The 18,971-nt window shown below is 56.1% G+C and overlaps 1 protein-coding gene across 1 annotated transcript in view; it reads right to left on the bottom strand.

Moving 5' to 3' along the window:
* Positions 1–204: 204 nt before the first annotated feature.
* The window catches only part of LOC119946992 (putative PIP5K1A and PSMD4-like protein), a 29,813-nt gene continuing 11,046 nt past the window's right edge, over positions 205–18,971 (bottom strand). The window contains exons 10-28 of the mRNA XM_038768468.1: positions 18,803–18,889; positions 18,416–18,613; positions 18,025–18,299; positions 17,548–17,677; positions 17,252–17,467; positions 16,848–17,076; positions 16,497–16,732; positions 10,390–10,445; positions 9,086–9,135; positions 8,745–8,854; positions 3,512–3,652; positions 3,277–3,391; positions 3,097–3,183; positions 2,932–3,000; positions 2,643–2,858; positions 2,422–2,530; positions 2,201–2,332; positions 630–697; positions 205–480 (exon numbers count right to left, since the gene is read on the bottom strand). Of these exons, the coding sequence (XP_038624396.1) occupies positions 271–480; positions 630–697; positions 2,201–2,332; positions 2,422–2,530; positions 2,643–2,858; positions 2,932–3,000; positions 3,097–3,183; positions 3,277–3,391; positions 3,512–3,652; positions 8,745–8,854; positions 9,086–9,135; positions 10,390–10,445; positions 16,497–16,732; positions 16,848–17,076; positions 17,252–17,467; positions 17,548–17,677; positions 18,025–18,299; positions 18,416–18,613; positions 18,803–18,889 (2,734 nt within the window). The 3' untranslated portion in view covers positions 205–270. The remainder of the gene's footprint in view (positions 481–629; positions 698–2,200; positions 2,333–2,421; positions 2,531–2,642; positions 2,859–2,931; positions 3,001–3,096; positions 3,184–3,276; positions 3,392–3,511; positions 3,653–8,744; positions 8,855–9,085; positions 9,136–10,389; positions 10,446–16,496; positions 16,733–16,847; positions 17,077–17,251; positions 17,468–17,547; positions 17,678–18,024; positions 18,300–18,415; positions 18,614–18,802; positions 18,890–18,971) is intronic.

The following is an 18,971-nucleotide window of genomic DNA, read 5'->3' as shown; positions in this document are numbered from 1 at the left end:
ACGCTCTATACGTTGCCAACCTATACGTCCCAAGTGAACACAGTAAGCGCTCAATAAATACGGCTGAATGAATGAAATGAATGATAGATTAGGGGCCGGTCGCCGATGTCTGGGTGCTCCCCGAGGGGGCTGGAGGGAGGGGAGCGATGTGGACACTGGCGCCGGGATGGAGACCCCCGACGGGCGCCCACCACGACCCGCCGAGGCGAAGGAAACTGTGGCTTTATTGGGGCTCCAGCCTGCCCGAGCGTCCCCTCCCCTCCCCTAGTCTCACTCCTTCTCTTCCTCCTCCTCCTCCTCCTCCTCGTCGTCCTCGTTGTCCTCCTTCCTGCCGTCCTTCTTGCCGTCCTTGGGGGGCTGCGAGCCGAGGGAGCCCATGGCGTTGCGGATGGCCTCGTTGTTGGGGTCCACGCCCGGCAGGCTCTCCAGGACGCTCTGCAGGAACTCGGGGTCCTGCATCACGTCGTAGTCGTCCTCCTCCTGCGGCGGCGGGGAGGGAGGGAGGGAGGGAGGGATGGCGCCGGCTCCGTCCTGGGGGGGCCGGGCAGGGGTCCCCATGCCCACCCGCCCACCGCGGAGGCCCCCGATCTCGGAGAAGGCGGGGCGCGCTTTCTGGGGGCCGGCCTCACCTTGACGGGCTCGGACGTGTCCATGGCGCTGCTGGGGTCCAGGTCGGCCGCCTCCGCCTGACCGAACTCTACGGGGGAATCGGGAAGGAGATTTAGATTGTGAGCCCATTGTTGGATAGGGACCATCTCTATATGTTGCCAACTTGGACTTCCCAAGCACTTAGTCCGGTGCTCTGCACACAGTAAGCGCTCAATAAATACGATTGATTGATTGAAGGAGGGGTCGGCGGGGATGGGGAAGGACGCGCGCTCACCCGTGGCCACCCCCAGCCCCCGGTGTCTCTATATTCCAAATACTCTATTCATACTCTATACTCTTCTAGACTGTGAACCCACTGTTGGATAGGGACCATCTCTCTATGTTGCCAACTTGTACTTCCCAAGCGCTTAGTACAGTGCTCTGCACACAGTAAGCGCTCAATAAATACGATTGATTGATTGAAGGAGGGGTCGGCGGGGATGGGGAAGGATGCACACTCACCCGTGGCCACCCCCCGCCCCCAGTGTCCCTATATTCCAAATACTCTGTTCATACTCTATTTATACTCTTCTAGACTGTGAGCCCACGGTTGGGTAGGGACCATCTCCATATGTTGCCCACTTGTACTTCCCAAGCGCTTAGTACAGTGCTCTGCACACAGTAAGCGCTCAATAAATACGATTGACTGATTGATTGGAGGGATCGGCGGGGATGGGGAAGGACGCACGCTCACCCGTGGCCACCCCCCGCCCCCGGTGTCCCTATATTCCAAATGCTCTATTCATACTCTACTTATACTCTTCTATACTGTGAGCCCACGGTTGGGTAGGGACCATCTCTATATGTTGCCAACTTGTACTTCCCAAGCGCTTAGTACAGTGCTCTGCACACATTAAGCGCTTAGAACAGTGCTTTGCACATAGTAAGTGCTTAACAAATACCCTTATTAAGCACCCAATAAATACGACTGAATGAATTTAAATACTCTATTTTACTTGTACATATTTACTATTCTATTTATTTTGTTAATGATGTGCACCTGGCTTTACTTCTATCTGCTCTGATGACTTGACACCTGTCCACGTGTTTCGTTTTGTTGTCTGGCTCCCCCTTCTAGACCGTGAGCCCGTTGTTGGGTAGGGACCGTCTCTCTCTATGTTGCCAACTTGGACTTCCCAAGCGCTTAGTCCAGTGCTCTGCACACAGTAAGCGCCCAATAAATACGACTGAATGAATGAATTTAAATAAATACTCTATTTTACTTGTACATATTTACTATTCTATTTATTTTGTTAATGACGTGCATCTGGCTTTACTTCTATCTGTTCTGATGACTTGACACCTGTCCACATGTTTTATTTTGTTGTCTGTCTTCCCCTTCTAGACCGTGAGCCCGTTGTTGGGTAGGGACTGTCCCTAGATGTTGCCGACTTGTACTTGCCAAGCGCTTAGTGCTCTGCACACAGTAAGTGCTCAATGAATACGACTGAATGAATGTCACCAACTTGTACTTCCCAAGCGCCTAGTCCAGTGCTCCGCACACAGTAAGCGCTCAATAAATACGACTGAACGGACGTCCCGCCGCGCTGACCGGCGCCCTGCAGGGACATCTGCATGGCGTAGGCGATCTGCTCCTCCTCGGTCATGCTGCTGAGATCCGGCAGCCCGCGGCGGCCCATCTCCGGCTGCCCCATGGTCATCTTCAGCAGCGCATCGTCTGAATCTGTGGGGGGAGGAGGGCGGGATGCTGGAGGGGGAGCCCCCCATTCCCCGCGCGGCCCTCCCCCCTCCGCCCCGGCCCGGCCCCCGCACCGTCGGCCCCGGCCGTGGCGATCCCCGCTTCGGCGGCCGACGCCGCCGCGGCTCGCCGGGCCTCCTCCTCCTGCCGCTGCCGCTGCTCCTCCATGGACACGCGCAGGGCCTGGGGGCGGCGGGGGAAGGGGAGACCTGACGGCGCCATCGGGGCCGGGGAACGCGGGAGCCCCCCGGGCCCCCAACAGTCCCCCGCCCCCCCGCCACCCCCGCGGGCTCACCAGGGCCAGTTCGGGGTCGGCGCTGGGGTCGACGCCGAACTCGAAGTCGCTGGCGCCGAGGCCCAGCATGGCGCCGCCCTCGCCGGCCAGGATCGGGGAGCTGATCAGGGCATCCGCCAGGCTGGGGCCCGGCGGCACCGTCACCAGGTGCGACCCCGTCCCGTCCTTCCCGTTCAGGGTGTTGATGAACGTCGTCAGCTTGTCCGTGTTCGCCTCCTGCCCGAGGGCCGGGGTCAGCGCGGCCCCCCGCCCCGCCTCCGCCCGGCCCCCGGCCCCCTCGGAAACTCACCTCCTCCCCGAAGTTGATGATGTCGACGTTGACCTTCTCCTTCTTCAGGCGCTTGGCCAACTTCACCAACTGGGCCACACCGAGGGGTACGGCGGGACGGAAAGAGGAGTCGGCGGCTGCCCCCCGGGACTCGCGTCTCTCCCCCCGCCCCGCCCCGGGACTCACGTCTTTCTCGTTGTCCTCCACGGGGCTGCCCACGAAGGCGATGATCCGCATCTTGTGGTTCTTCCCCTGTCGGTGCTTCAGGGCCAGCTGCGGGGAAGGCGGGAGATGGGGGGGGCCGCCGGCTAAGGGATGCCCCCGGGCCCCTTCCCGCCCCGTCCTCCGCGGACCCCGCCGCCTCACGTGAGCCACGCGGATGCCGGTGCAGAAGGTGATGCGGCCCTTGGGCTGGACGGTGTGCAGCTTCGACAGGATCCGGCCCGTGTCCGGGGTCAGCGTGGTCAGCACCTCGCAGTCGCTGCCGGAGGGCGGGAGGGGGGCCGTCAACGCGGCCACGGGTCCACGCGCGCTGCCCGGCGCCCGGCGCTTCCCCCCCCCGGCCGCGCCGGCCCCCCCGGGGGTCCCCCGCCGCCCGCACTTGGCCAGCGTGAGGAGTCCCACGTTGTTCTCGGGGTGGCTGCGGGTCTTGGAGTGGCAGACGATGTTGACCGCGTCCTGCTGGGCCTGCAGCCGCGTGGGCAGGAAGTCCCCGTTGCGCATGTACTCGCTGTTGTCCACGCTGCGGGGACACGGACGCACAAATCAATCAATCGTATGTATTGAGCGCTTACCGTGTGCAGAGCACCGCACTAAGCGCTTGGGAAGTCCAAGTTGGCGACACATAGAGACGGTCCCTACCCAACAGTTGGCTCACGGTCTAGGAGGGGGAGACAGAGAACAAAACCAAACGTATTAACAAAATAAAATAAATAGAATAGATATGTACAAGTAAAATAGAGTAATAAATCCGTACAAACATATATACAGGTGCTGTGGGGAAGGGAATAAGGCGGGGGGGGTGGAGAGGGGGAAGAGCACGCGGCTGGGGTTGGGGGGGGGTCAGGGACGGCGCCGACTCCGGCCCCCTCGCCCCCCACGACTCCGTCGCCTCCGACTCCCGGGAAGTTCAGGGAGACACAGGGTCGGACAAAGGGACTCGGAGGGGAAGAGGCAGAGACGGTCAGAGAGCGCTAGGAGCGGGTCGTTTCCGTGTAACCAAGAACCCCCGGCTTCTCCCCCCAGATTACGGGCCGTCGCTGCCCCACGGAAGGGCTTGGCAGGGAGGCGGCGGGGGTGAGGAAGCCAATGCTACAAGACGGCGGGGCCCTTCCTCTCAACCTGGGGCACGGAGGGCATCTTGGCACAGGAGGCCCGAAAAGAAACGGGGATGTGGGTGACGTTAGTTGGGGGTCAGGGCTACTCCCTCCTCCCCCGGGCCCACCGCAACCCTTGTGGGAGAAAGGCCCGGGGGTGTCGGCGGCTCCCCCAAATAGGCCTCGGGGGCTGCGGGCCGGTAGATGGGAGTGAGGGCGGACCAGAAGCCGTCGGACTGGAATAATAATAATAATAATAACGGTATCTGTTAAGTGCTTACTACGTGTGAAGCACTGCGGGGGGATACCAGGTGATCAGGTTGTCCCACGTGGGGTTCACAGGCTGAATCCCCATTTTCCAGCTGAGGGAACTGAGGCCCAGAGAAGTGAAGTGACTCGCCCAAAGTCACCCAGCTGACGGTTGGCGGAGCCGGGATTTGAACCCGTGACCTCTGGCTCCAAAGCCCGGGCTCTTTCCACTGAGCCAGGCCGGTTCTTTTCAAAGCGCTTACTATGTAATAATAATAATGGTGGTATTTGTTAAGCGTTTACTATATGCAAAGCACTGTTCTCAGGGCTGGGGAGGATACAAGGTGATCAGGTTATCCCACATGGGGCTCACACGCTTAATCCCCATTTTACAGATAACTGAGGCACAGAGAAGTCAAGTGACTTGCCCAAAGTCACACAGCTGACAACTGGCAGAGCCTGGATTTGAACCCATGACCTCTGACTCCCGAGCCCGGGCTCTTTCCACTGAGTCAGGCTGCTTCTTTTTAAAGCGCTTACTATGTAATAATAATAATAATGGTAGTATTTGTTAAGCGCTGACTATATGCAAAGCACTGTTCTAAGCGCTGGGGAGGATACAAGGTGATGAGGTTGTCCCACGTGGGGCTCACAGTCTTCATCCCCATTTTACAGATAACTGAGGCGCAGAGGAGTCAAGTGACTTGCCCAAAGTCACACAGCTGACAATTGGCAGAGCCGGGCTTTGAACCCATGACCTCTGACTCCCAACTCTTTCCACTGAGCCACGCTGTGCTCTGAGAATAATAATAACGATGGCATTTAATGATGGTATTTGTTAAGCGCTTACTACGTGCAAAGCACTGTTCTAAGCGCTGGGGGGATACAAGGTGATCAGGTTGTCCCACGTGGGGCTCACAGCCTTAATCCCCATTTTACAGATGAGGGAACTGAGGCACAGAGAAGTGAAGTGACTTGCCCAAAGTCACACAGCTGACAGTTGGCAGAGCCGGGATTTGAACCCATGACCTCTGACTCCAAAGCCTGGGCTCTTTACCAACGAGCCACGCTGCTTACTAGGTGCCAAGCACTGTTCTAATAATAATAATAATAATGGCATTTATTAAGCACCTACTATGCGCCAAGCACTGTTCTAAGCGCTGGGGGAGATACAAGGTAATCAGGTTGTCCCGTGTGGGGCTCTCAGTCTTCACCCCCATTTTACAGGTGAGGAAACTGAGGCCCAGAGAATCAATCAATCAATCAATCGTATTTATTGAGCGCTTACTGTGTGCAGAGCACTGTACTAAGCGCTTGGGAAGTACAAGTTGGCAACATATAGAGACGGTCCCTACCCAACAGTGGGCTCACAGTCTAAAAGGGGGGAATCATCAGCAACTAATATACAACAGAAGATGTGCAAAAACTGTTACCAATAAAAATACATCACATCAGCACAGAGCACAAGTCTTCATTTGAAGCAGGTGCTCATTTGGTTAACATGGACATAAAATGGTTTTTTAAATCCCAAAGACCACATCTGCTATTCCGCTCCCAGTTCCACGGTGCTGCTGTCCATTGTTGGCATCCTGACTGCCCAATTTTGAGGCAAGGGAGTAAATACACCAGTTTCTGCCCAAAACTTTCAAGGAACAATTGCAGTGGGTAAGTTACCCAAATTGATTAGGGGAACACCACGGGCTAGTGGAAAGGACCCGGGTCCCAGGAGTCAGAGGACGTGGATTCTAATCCAAACCGCACCACTTGCCTGCTGTGTGACCTTGGGTAAGTCACTTAACTTCTCTGCGTCCCAGTTTCCTCAACCGCAAAACGGGGAGTCAATCCCAGTTCTCCCTCCTACTTAGACACTGAGCCCCGTGTGGGAGTGTGTCCGGCACGATTACCTTGTGTCCGCTCCAGCACTCAGAACAGTGCTTGACGCACAGTAAGCACTTAAATACCACAATTATTGTTATTTAGAGAAGTGAGAAGTTATTTAGAGAAGTTAGAGAAGTGAAGTGACCTGCCCAGGGTCACACAGCGGACAGGGGCGTGGCGGGGATTAGAACCCACGACCTCGCGCTCCCAAGCCCAGCCTCTTGCCACTAAGCCGGGCTGCTTCTTTTAGACTGTGAGCCCACTGTTGGGTAGGGACTGTCTCTATGTGATGCCAATTTGTACTTCCCAAGCGCTTAGTACAGTGCTCTGCACATAGTAAGCGCTCAATAAATACGATTGATTGATTGATTGATTCTGTGGCTTGGGCGGGCAGGGGTGCAGGGGTCCAGGGGTCCGGGACACAGGGCTTCCCGAGGGCGAGGGGGTCCGGGGGCCTGATCGGAGCGGGGGGCCGCGGGCCGGAGAAGAGAGGGTGGGCTCGGGACCCCTGCAGGGCTCCCTGGGGGGGGGGGGGGGGGCTGAGCGGCCCCAGGGCGGCCGGACTGGGAGAAGACTTGTACATATCTATTCTATTTATTTTATTTTGTTAGTACGTTTGGTCTTGTCTCCCCCTTTTAGACTGTGAGCCCACTGTTGGGTAGGGACTGTCTCTAAATGTTGCCAACTTGTACTTCCCAAGCGCTTAGTCCAGTGCTCTGCACACAGTAAGCGCTCAATAAATACGATTGATTGATCGATCTTTTAGACTTAATCTTAATCTTTTAGACTTAATCTTAATCAATCTTTTAGACTGTGAGCCCACTGTTGGGTAGGGACTGTCTCTAGATGTTGCCAATTTGGACTTCCCAAGCGCTTAGTCCAGTGCTCTGCACACAGTAAGCGCTCAATAAATAGGATCGATGATGATGAAGGGCGGGGGTCCGGCCCGTCGCCCACAGGGAGAAGAGAAGCAGCGTGGCTCGGTGGAAAGAGCCCGGGCTTGGAAGTCAGTCATTCATTCATTCATTCAATCGTATTTATGTATATATGCTTGTACCTATTTATTACTCTATTTATTTTACTTGTACCTATCTATTCTATTTATTTTATTTTGTTAATACGTTTGGTTTTGTTCTCTGTCTCCCCCTTCTAGACTGTGAGCCCACTGTTGGGTAGGGACCGTCTCTAGATGTTGTAAACTTGTAATTCCCAAGCGCTCAGTCCGGTGCTCTGCGCACCGTAAGCGCTCAATAAATACGATTGATTGATTGACTGATTGAGCGCTTACTGTGCGCAGAGCACCGGACTAAGCGCTTGGGAAGTCCAAGTCGGCGACATCTAGAGACGGTCATCATCATCATCAATCGTATTTATTGAGCGCTTACTATGTGCAGAGCACTGTACTAAGCGCTTGGGAAGTACAAGTTGGCAACGTCTAGAGACAGTCCCTACCCAACAGTGGGCTCACAGACTAAAAGGGGGAGACGGAGAACAAAACCAAACATACTAACAAAATAAAATAAATAGAATAGATATATACAAGTAAAATAAATAAATAAATAAATAGAGTAACAAATATGTACAAACATATATACAGATATACAGGTGCTGTGGGGAAGGGAAGGAGGTAAGATGGGGGGGATGGAGAGGGGGACGAGGGGGAGAGGAAGGAAGGGGCTCAGTCTGGGAAGGCCTCCTGGAGGAGGTGAGCTCTCAGTAGGGCCTTGAAGGGAGGAAGAGAGCTAGCTTGGCGGATGGGCAGAGGGATTGGGGGCATTCCAGGCCCGGGGGAGGACGGGGGCCGGGGGTCGATGGCGGGACAGGCGAGAACGAGGTCCCTACCCAACAGTGGGCTCACAGTCTAGAAGGGGGAGACAGAGAACAAAACAAAATGTATTAACAAAATAAAATAGAATAAATAGGCACACATAAAGTAAATAGATAAATAAGTCAGGGGTCATGCGTTCAAATCCCGGCTCTGCCACTTGTCAGCTGGGTGACTTTGGGCGAATCACTTCACTTCTCGGGGCCTCAGTGACCTCATCTGGAAAATGGGGATGAAGACTGGGAGCCCCCCGTGGGACAACCTGATCGCCCTGTAACCTCCCCGGCGCTTAGAACAGCGCTTGGCACATAGAAAGCGCTTAATAAATGCCATTATAATAATGATATAATAATAAAGCCGGACCGGCCGCCGGCGAGGGGGGGGGCGCTGCAGAGCCGGGGTCAGAGGTCAGGGGTCAGGGAGGGGATGACTCAGGGATTCGGGCGCCACTCGGCCCGGCCCTGCCCGCCATCCTCTCGTCCTCCTCCTCCTCCTCCTCCTCGTCCTCGTCCTCCTCCTCCTCCATCCTCTCCCCGTCGTCCTCCACCGTCCCCCGGTTTGCTCACCACACCATGGTGCTTTCCAACACCATCTTGGCTCCTTCTCCGCCGAGCGGCCCCCGCCAACAAGCCCGGCCCCCATTGGCCGCGCCGGCGCGGCCCACTTCCGGTCCCGCCTACTGCCGGCCGCGCGGCCCTCTGGGAGTTGTAGTCCCCGGCGGGGCCGGAGGCTGAGGCGGCGGAGGGCCGGATCCGGGGAGCGGGGAAGTCCACCACTTTCATTCGTTCGTTCCGTCGTATTTAGTGAGCGCTCACCGTGCTCAGAGCACTGGACTAAGCGCTTGAGAAGGACAAGTTGGCGACTCCCATTGGCTGCGCCGGCGCGGCCCACTTCCGGTCCCGCCTACTGCCGGCCGCGCGGCCCGCTGGGAGTTGTAGTCCCCGGCGGGGCCGGAGGCTGAGGCGGCGGAGGGCCGGATCCGGGGAGCGGGGAAGCCCACCACTTTCATTCGTTCGTTCCGTCGTATTTATTGAGCGCTTACTGTGTGCAGAGCACTGGACTAAGCGCTTGGGAAGGACAAGTTGGCGACGTCCATTGGCTGCGCCGGCGGCCGCGCGGCCCGCTGGGAGTTGTAGTCCCGGAAGCTGAGGCGGCGGAGGGCCGGATCCGGGGAGCGGGGAAGCCCACCACTTTCATTCATTCATTCCATCGTATTTAGTGAGCGCTTACCGTGCGCAGAGCACTGGACTAAGCGCTTGGGAAGGACAAGTTGGCGACGCCCATTGGCTCCGCCGGCGGCCGCGCGGCCCGCTGGGAGTTGTAGTCCCGGAGGCTGAGGCGGCGGAGGGCCGGATCTGGGGAGCGGGGAAGCCCACCACTTTCATTCATTCATTCCATCGTATTTAGTGAGCAAAAAACTGGACTAATCAATCAATCAATCGTATTTATTGAGCGCTTACTGTGTGCAGAGCACTGTACTAAGCGCTTGGGAAGTCCAAGTTGGCAACATATAGAGACAGTCCCTACCCACAGTCTAGAAGGGGGAGACAGAGAACAAAACCAAACATACTAACAAAATAAAATAAATAGAATAGATAGGTACAAGTAAAATAAATAGAGTAATAAATATGTACAAACATATATACAGGTGCTGTAGGGAAGGGAAGGAAGTAAGATGGGGGGATGGAGAGGGGGACGAGGGGGAGAGGAAGGAAGGGGCTGAGTGTGGGAAGGCCTCCTGGAGGAGGTGAGCTCTCAGTAGAGCCTTGAAGGGAGGAAGAGAGCTAGCTTGGCGGATGAGACTAAGCGCTTGAAAAGGACAAGTTGGCGACGCCCATTGGCTGTGCCGGCGCGGCCCACTTCCCCATTTATTTATTTATTTTACTTGTACAAATTTATTCTATTTATTTTATTTTGTTAATATGTTTTGTTTCGTTCTCTGTCTCTCCCTTCTAGACTGTGAGCCCGCTGTTGGGTAGGGACCGTCCCTAGATGTTGCCAACTTGTCCTTCTCAAGCGCTTAGTCCAGTGCTCTGCACACAGTTGGCGCTCAATAAATACGATTGATTGACTGACAAGTTGGCGACGCCCACCACTTTCATTCATCCATTCCATCGTATTTACTGAGCGCTCACCGTGCGCAGAGCACTGGACTAAGCGCTTGAGAAGGACAAGTTGGCGACGCCCATTGGCTGCGCCGGCGCGGCCCACTTCCGGTCCCGCCCACTGCCGGCCGCGCAGCCCGCTGGGAGTTGTAGTCCCGGAGGCTGAGGCGGCGGAGGGCCGGATCTGGGGAGCGGGGAAGCCCACCACTTTCATTCATTCATTCATTCCATCGTATTTAGTGAGCGCTTACCGTGTGCAGAAAACTGGACTAATCAATCGATCAATCGTATTTATTGAGGGATTACTATGTGCAGAGCACTGTACTAAGCGCTTGGGAAGTCCAAGTTGGCAACATAGAGAGACAGTCCCTACCCAACAGTGGGCTCACAGTCTAAAAGGGGGAATTATTATTATTATTAGGCGCTCAATAAGTAGGCCTAATTGATTGGTTCCGGTCACAACATGTCTCTTCTCCCCTGGGAGTGAAGAGGAGGCCTCCTCTCCCCAACTCTGGACACCGGGGTCAGCCGTGCCCACCCAACAACGCAGGGGCAGCACAGGCCAGGCCCCGGGCTGGGGGCTTCCTGGGGTCGGTGGTCCTTAAATACTTAAATAAGCGCTTAAATACCAAAATTATTATTATTATCATTACCCCAGCGCTTAGAACAGTGCTCGGTACATAGTAAACCCCCAGCACCCCCCGGCCCACCTTCTCATGGCACCCCACCCTCCACTCTCCCTCCTGAACCCAACTCCGCCAGCCTTATAATAATAATAATAATGATGATGGCCTTTGTTAAGCGCTTACTATGTTCTAAGCACTGGGTTGGGGGGGATACAAGGTGATCAGGTTGTCCCACATGGGGCTCACAGTCATCATCCCCATTTTACAGACGAGGCAACTGAGGCTCAGAGAAGTGACTTGCCCAAGGTCACACAGCAGACGTGGCGGAGCTGGGATTCGAACCCATGACCTCTGACTCCCAAGCCCGGGCTCTTTCCACTGAGCCACGCTGCTTCTCTAGTCGGCAGCAACAACGGGCTCACGGTGTAAGGTTCAAACCTGGGGCGATCGGGTCGTTCCGTGCCCGTTAACCCTGCGCTTAGAACAGTGCTTCCAGCGCTTAGAACAGTGCTTTGCACGTAGTAAGCGCTTAACAAATGCCATCATCATTATTATTATAACCCTGGCATTCCCTGAGAAGAGAAGCAGTGTGGCCCAGAGGGTAGAGCCCGGGCCTGGGCTCTTCCTCTAGTCGGGAGGAAGGCGGCGAAGCTTAACCGTAGCCGCGGTGGGTGCGGGCCTTCCCTCCTTAATGCCCAATATCCTTTATTCCCCCTCCATATTTTACTTTATATAATAATAATGATGGCATTTGTTATGCGCTTACTATGTGCAAAGCACTGTTCTAAGCGCTGGGGCAGATACAAGGTCATCAGGTTGTCCCCCGTGGGGCTCACGGTCTTAATCCCCATTTTCCAGATGAGGGAACTGAGGCCCAGAGAAGTGAAGTGACTCGCCCAAAGTCACACAGCTGACAAGTGGCGGAGCTGGGATTTGAACCCGTGACCTCTGACTCCAAAGCCCGGCCTCTTTCCACTGAGCCCCGCTGCTTCCCCATATATTCACGTTTGTCTCCTCATCTGGACCGTAAACTCATTCTGGGAAGGGAATGGGTCTATTATATTGTTATACCGTCCTCTCCCAAGCGCTTAGTACAGGGCACTGCACACTTGTAAGCATAATAATAATAATGATAAAATTTATTAAGCGCTTACTATGTGCAAAGCACTGTTCTAAGTGCTGGGGAGGTTACGAGGTAATGAGGTTGTCCCACGGGGGGCCCACAGTCTTAATCCCCATTTTCCAGATGAGGGAACTGAGGTCCAGAGAAGTGAAGTGACTTGCCCAAAGTCACACAGCTGACAAGTGGCAGAGCTGGGATTTGAACCCATGACCTCTGACTCCAAAGCCCGGGCTCTTTCCATTTTTCATCTGTAAAATGGGGATTAAAGACTGTGAGCCCCACGTGGGACAACCTGACCATCTTGTAACCTCCCCAGCGCTTAGAACAGTGCTTTGCACATAGTAAGCGCTTAATACATGCCATTGTTGTTATTATTACTATTTCCACTGAGCCACGCTGCTCCTATGAGCATTCAATAAATACCACTGACTGAAGCTGCCTGGGCTCCTCTCCGTTAAATGGCTACTTTCGATTTTCCGCTCTACCGATGAGAATAGTAACGGTGATAATGTGGTTTTTTTAGTGCTTATCATGTGCCAAGCACTGTACTAAGCGCTGGGGTAGATGCCCGATAATTAGGTCAGTCCCCATCCCACAGGGAGCTTCCAATCCGAAGGGGAAGGGAGGCCTGGCATGGAATCCCCATTTTACAGATGAGGCAACTGAGTCTGTAATCTGTGAGCTCCTTTTGGGCAGGGGACGTTCAGCCGACTGTTGTCTTAGACTCGCCCAAGTGCTTAGGACATTGATGATGATAATTAAAAAGTCTGGCACTCGTTAAGCGTTTACTATGTACCGAGCACTGTTCTAAGCACTGGGGTAATAATAATAATAATAATTTTGGTATTTGTTAAGCGCTTACTATGTGCAAAGCACTGTTCTAAGCACTGGGGTAATAATAATAATAATAATAATTTTGGTATTTGTTAAGCACTTACTATGTGCAAAGCACTGTTCTAAGCGCTGGGGTAATAATAATAATAATAATAATTTTGGTATTTGTTAAGCGCTTACTATGTGCAAAGCACTGTTCTAAGCGCTGGGGTAATAATAATAATAATAATAATAATTTTGGTATTTGTTAAGCACTTACTATGTGCAAAGCACTGTTCTAAGCGCTGGGGTAATAATAATAATAATTTTGGTATTTGTTAAGCGCTTACTATGTGCAAAGCACTGTTCTAAGCACTGGGGTAATAATAATAATAATAATTTTGGTATTTGTTAAGCACTTACTATGTGCAAAGCACTGTTCTAAGCGCTGGGGAGGATACAAGGTGATCCGGTTGTCCCACGGGGGGCCCACCATCTTAATCCCCATTTTACAGATGAGGTAACAGAGGCACAGAGAAGTGACTCGCCCAGAGTCACACAGTTGGCAAGCGACGGAGCTGGGATTTGAACCCACGACCTCTGCCTCCAAAGCCCGGGCTCTTTCCCCTGAGCCACGACCTGCCCAAAGTCCCACAGCCGACAACTGGCGGAGTCGCCATTCGAACCCGTGACCTCCGTCTCCAAAGCCCGGGCTCTTTCCAGCGAGCCACGCTGCTTCTCAACTCGAGGTCATCCGGTCGTCCTCCGTGGGGCTCACGGTCCCGATCCCCATTTTACAGATGAGGTCGCCGGGGCCCAGAAAAGTGAAGTGGCTGGCCCAAGGTCACACAGCAGAAGAGTGGCGGGGCCGGGATTAGAACCCACGTCTTCCGACTCCCGAGCCCGGGCTCTTTCCACTGAGCCACGCCGCTTCGCTTCAGTCCTTCGGCCAACGCCAATAAGCGACCTAAGCGTGCTCACCTCCCCGAGTGAGGGAAGAAGTCGCCGTCCCCCCGCCCCGGGCTCAACTGGAGGAGTAAATACGATTGAATAAATCCCCCCCCTTACCTCCTTCCCCTCCCCACAGCACCTGTATATATGTATATATATTTGTACGTATTTATTAATCTATTTTATTTGTACATATTTATTTTATTTCCTTAATGTGTTTTGTTCTCTGTGTCCCCCTTCTAGACTGTGTGCCCACTGATGGGTAGGGACCGTCTATGTTGCCAACTTGTACTTCCCAAGCGCTTAGTCCAGTGCTCTGCACACAGTAAGCGCTCAATAAATACGATTGAATGACTGACAGTAAGGCCCTACTGAGAGCTCACCTCCTCCAGGAGGCCTTCCCAGGCTGAGCCCCTTCCTTCCTCTCCCCCCCTCGTCCCCCTCTCCATCCCCCCCCATCTTACCTCCTTCCCTTCCCCACAGCACCTGTATATATGTTTGTACATATTTATTACTCTATTTTACTTGTACATATCTATTCTATTTATTTTATTACTATGTTTGGTTTTGTTCTCTGTGTCCCCCTTTTAGACTGTGAGCCCACTGTTGGGTAGGGACTGTCTTTATATGTTGCCAACTTGGACTTCCCAAGCGCTTAGTCCAGTGCTCTGCACACAGTAAGCGCTCAATAAATACGATTGAATGAATGACTGACAGTAAGGCCCTACTGAGAGCTCACCTCCTCCAGGAGGCCTTCCCAGGCTGAGCCCCTTCCTTCCTCTCCCCCCTCGTCCCCCTCTCCATCCCCCCCCATCTTACCTCCTTCCCTTCCCCACAGCACCTGTATATATGTTTGTACATATTTATTACTCTATTTTACTTGTACATATCTATTCTATTTATTTTATTACTATGTTTGGTTTTGTTCTCTGTGTCCCCCTTTTAGACTGTGAGCCCACTGTTGGGTAGGGACTGTCTTTATATGTTGCCAACTTGGACTTCCCAAGCGCTTAGTCCAGTGCTCTGCACACAGTAAGCGCTCAATAAATACGATTGAATGAATGACTGACAGTAAGGCCCTACTGAGAGCTCACCTCCTCCAGGAGGCCTTCCCAGGCTGAGCCCCTTCCTTCCTCTCCCCCTCGTCCCCCTCTCCACCCCCCCCATCTTACCTCCTTCCCTTCCTCACAGCACCTGTATATATGTTTGTACATATTTATTACTCTATTTTACTTGTACATATCTATTCTATTTATTTTATTACTACGTTTGGTTTTGTTCTCTGTCTCCCCCTTTTAGACTGTGAGCCCACTGTTGGGTAGGGACCGTCTTTATATGTTGCCAACTTGGACTTCCCAAGCGCTTAGTCCGGTGCTCTGCACACAGTAAGCGCTCAATAAATACGATTGAATGAATGACTGAATGACAGTAAGGCCCTACTGAGAGCTCACCTCCTCCAGGAGGCCTTCCCAGACTGAGCCCCTTCCTTCCTCTCCCCCTCGTCCCCCTCTCCATCCCCTCCCATCTTACCTCCTTCCCTTCCCCACAGCACCTGTATATAGGTATATATGTTTGTACATATTTATTACCCTATTTTACTGTACATATCTATTCTATTTATTTTATTACTACGTTTGGTTTTGTTCTCTGTCTCCCCCTTTTAGACTGTGAGCCCACTGTTGGGTAGGGACTGTCTTTATATGTTGCCAACTTGGACTTCCCAAGCGCTTAGTCCGGTGCTCTGCACACAGTAAGCGCTCAATAAATACGATTGAATGAATGACTGAATGACAGTAAGGCCCTACTGAGAGCTCACCTCCTCCAGGAGGCCTTCCCAGACTGAGCCCCTTCCTTCCTCTCCCCCTCGTCCCCCTCTCCATCCCCCCCATCTTACCTCCTACCCTTCCCCACAGCACCTGTATATATGTATATATGTTTGTACAGATTTATTACTCTATTTTACTTGTACATATCTATTCTATTTATTTTATTACTATGTTTGGTTTTGTTCTCTGTCTCCCCCTTCTAGCCTGTGAGCCCACTGTTGGGTAGGGACTGTCTCTATGTGTTGCCAACTTGGACTTCCCAAGCGCTCAGTCCGGTGCTCTGCACACAGTAAGCGCTCAATAAATACGACTGCATGAATGACGGATGCGTGGACGGACGCGCAAGGGCTGTAACTGATCGACGGGTTTAATACATTAAATCTGGGTACTCACCACTTTATAATACAAGTCGCCATTTCTGGACAATACAAACTAGCGGCCAACAGTGACGCTTTATATATAAACGCGGATCCCCCTCCCTCGGGCCCGCTCCCCCCCCCAACCCCCGGCCCCCGCCGCCCTCCGCTCCGGAGCAACGGGCTAACTCTCCCCCAAGGAAAACACTTAAATACGACTTCATAAATAGTAAATCATGAAAAAAAAAAAATAGCAAGAATTCTGTTTCTTTCCTTCCTGTAAAAAATAGCATGGCAGCAAAGACGGAAGGCTAGAAACTGGGTGGCGGGGAGGGGGGGAGAGGAGGGGAGGGACAGGACGGTGTCTAATATAGACAGTTACTCAGGGTACAGACTGTAACCTGCTGCGGCGGGCGAGGGAGGGAGAGGAATACAAGGGAGGTGGGAGATTGGGGACGGGAGCGGTGGCGGGACCGCATGGCGGAGGGATGAGGAGGGATCTGTAGCCTGGAAAAGACCCAAGCCTCCCGAGGGAGGCTGGGCTGGGATCTGTGCGCGGGACGGGAGAGGTGAAGGGGGTCTCCGGAGACGGGGCAGAGGGGAAAGGTCTGTGAAGAGAGTCGGGGGGGGTGGCGCGTGTGTCCCGGGGACGGGGGTCCAGGCCGCGGGAGCGTTGACCTGCGGGGACCCCCGACTCAACTTCCCGGGGGGTTTGCGGCCGGGGCGGGCGTCCTCCTCGGCCCACCCGAGTCGCCTGCGAGGGTCAAATCCGTCGGGCCCCCCGTGGCGGCCCCCTCCCACCGGGGGGCCGGCCAGGGGTCCGGGCGGGACGTGACGTCCCCACACAGTCAGGCCCCCGCCGCCCCCACTTCCGAGTCGTCCTCTTCCTCCGGGGAAAGGGGGGCACGGAGGGGAGGGGGGCCGGCGGGACGGGTCCCCTCGCTGGGAGAAGGTGGGGGGCCGGGGGGAACCGCCGGGTGGTGGGCGGCGGGGCCGGGGGGCTCTCGGCAGCGCCCGGGGTGGGGCCGGTACCTCGGGACCTTGCGGAGAGAGGAGGAACCTTGGTCTGGAGCCGGGAGAGTCGGGGTGACTTCCTCACTGCGGGGAGGCGGGAGGGGACGGAGGGACACAGAGAGCGGGGGGAAAGGGGGAGCGGGGACGGAGGGTGGAGAAGACGGGTGGACACAGAGAGCGGGAGTGAGGGGGACGACGGCGATGACTCAGATCAGGCCCCTACGCCCCTGCCCCAGGCCGCCAACGGACGGACACCCACCTCCCTGCGGCCCCGGCACTTACGTGGCTGAACTCGGACTCGGGGGCGTCCAGCAAGGGCCCCGCGAGGTCCGGGGGGCTCTCGGCCAGCGGCGGTCCGGGAGACGCGCTGCGGGAGGCGGGGGGGGTCAGCCGGGCCGGGGGAAAGCGCGGGGGTCCGGCTCCCGCCCACACGGAGGGAGAGGGGTCCAGACGAGGCCCGAAGGCCGTCGGGCTACTAGGGCGGTTGCAGGGGCGGGGACGGGACGCGAGGACGGAAGGAGGGGGACCCCCGCCCGCCCCCGGCCCCCCACGGACCTGTTGGTGGGCGAGTTGAGGGCCCCGCTGCCCAACGAGGAGGTGGACAGGGTGGTGGCGGCCGAATCGCTGTTACCCTCTTCCACGGGCGGGGTGTGGGGCAGGAGATCGGGGCGGCCCAGGTGAACCCCTGGAAAGAGAGGGGGGTGCGCGGGAGGTCACGGAGGGCTCGAGCGGCCCACGGGGGAGCAGCGACGGGCAGGGAACGGATCGGCTGATTGCATCCTCTTGTCCGAGCGCCTAGCCCAGTGCTCCGCACCCAGAAAGCGCTCGGTAAATACCACCACTGAGGGATCGTGTCCCGGGGGGTGGGCATAGAAGACTGGCACGTTTGGGGTCGGCCAGAGGGGCGACGAGGTGGGAGGTCGGCGAGACGGGAGGCTCGGTGACGGTGGCAGCGGAGCCGGTCGGGTCGGGGGGGACGCCGGGGGCCACGTTCCCGGCCGGGCGGGAGGGAGGGGCCGCGCCGGCGCTGACCTGGCTCCACGTCGGCCTCGGTGGTCAGCTGCGCCCTGGCGACGGCGGCGGCGGTGTCGGGGTCGTCGGTGGGGGGCTGCGAGGTGGCGTTGCCCCCGGGCCCCGGGCGCCGGGGCAGGGAGGTGCCCGTGCGGCTCTTTTTGGACGGGGACGGCTTCACTTGGAGAGCGACGGAGGGAGGGGGGGAGACGGGGGCCGGCTCAGCGCGCTCTCCCCCGGCAACCGGCCGATTCGGCGGGGTGACGGTTGGGGGAAGGGGCAGAGACATCCCAGGCCTGCCGTGGGGGGCCGGACCCCCGCGTGGCGGGGGCGGAAGCCGTGGACCTACCTAGCTGTCCCGGACGGGGCCCGCCGCCCTCCCACGCCCCCCCACCCGCTGGGCGCCCCTCACCTTGGGGTGCTGCCGCGCGGGAGGAAGAGGAGGCGGCCGGATGAGATGGGGCCGGGCGGCCCCCGGGGTCCGCGGTGGGGGTGAGGGGAGCCGGCCGGGGGGGGTCCACTTACGAGGGACTTTCTTGAAAACCGTCTGGCACATGAAGCGCTGGAACCGCTCGGCGTAGAAGCCCGGCCTGTGCACTGAAACTGTGTCCTGCCCGGGGAGGGAAGGGGTCAGGGGGAGGGCCGTGGCAAAGACCGGACGCCGCGGGCGGGCAGGGTGAGCCCACTGTTGGGTAGGGACTGTCTCTATATGTTGCCAACTTGGACTTCCCAAGCGCTTAGTACAGTGCTCTGCACACAGTAAGCGCTCACTAAATACGACTGATGATGATGAGAGGGCCGAGGAAGAGGAATCCCCGCGCGCCCGCCTCCACTCACCCCGTCGTGAACCAGGGCTTTCCAGGAATGCTCCAGCTTCTTCATGAACCTGCCGGGCACCGGGGAGACCCGCGTCAGCCGGGCCGCGCACGGGCGGTGCCCCTGAGGCCCGGCCCCGCTCCCCGGGGGGA

The sequence above is a fragment of the Tachyglossus aculeatus genome, chromosome Y4, assembly GCF_015852505.1.
Source record: "Tachyglossus aculeatus isolate mTacAcu1 chromosome Y4, mTacAcu1.pri, whole genome shotgun sequence".
In the NCBI taxonomy this organism is placed as follows: Eukaryota; Metazoa; Chordata; class Mammalia; order Monotremata; family Tachyglossidae; genus Tachyglossus; species Tachyglossus aculeatus.
Note: the sequence above shows the minus strand (reverse complement) of the source record. Positions and strands in the feature narration are given on the sequence as shown.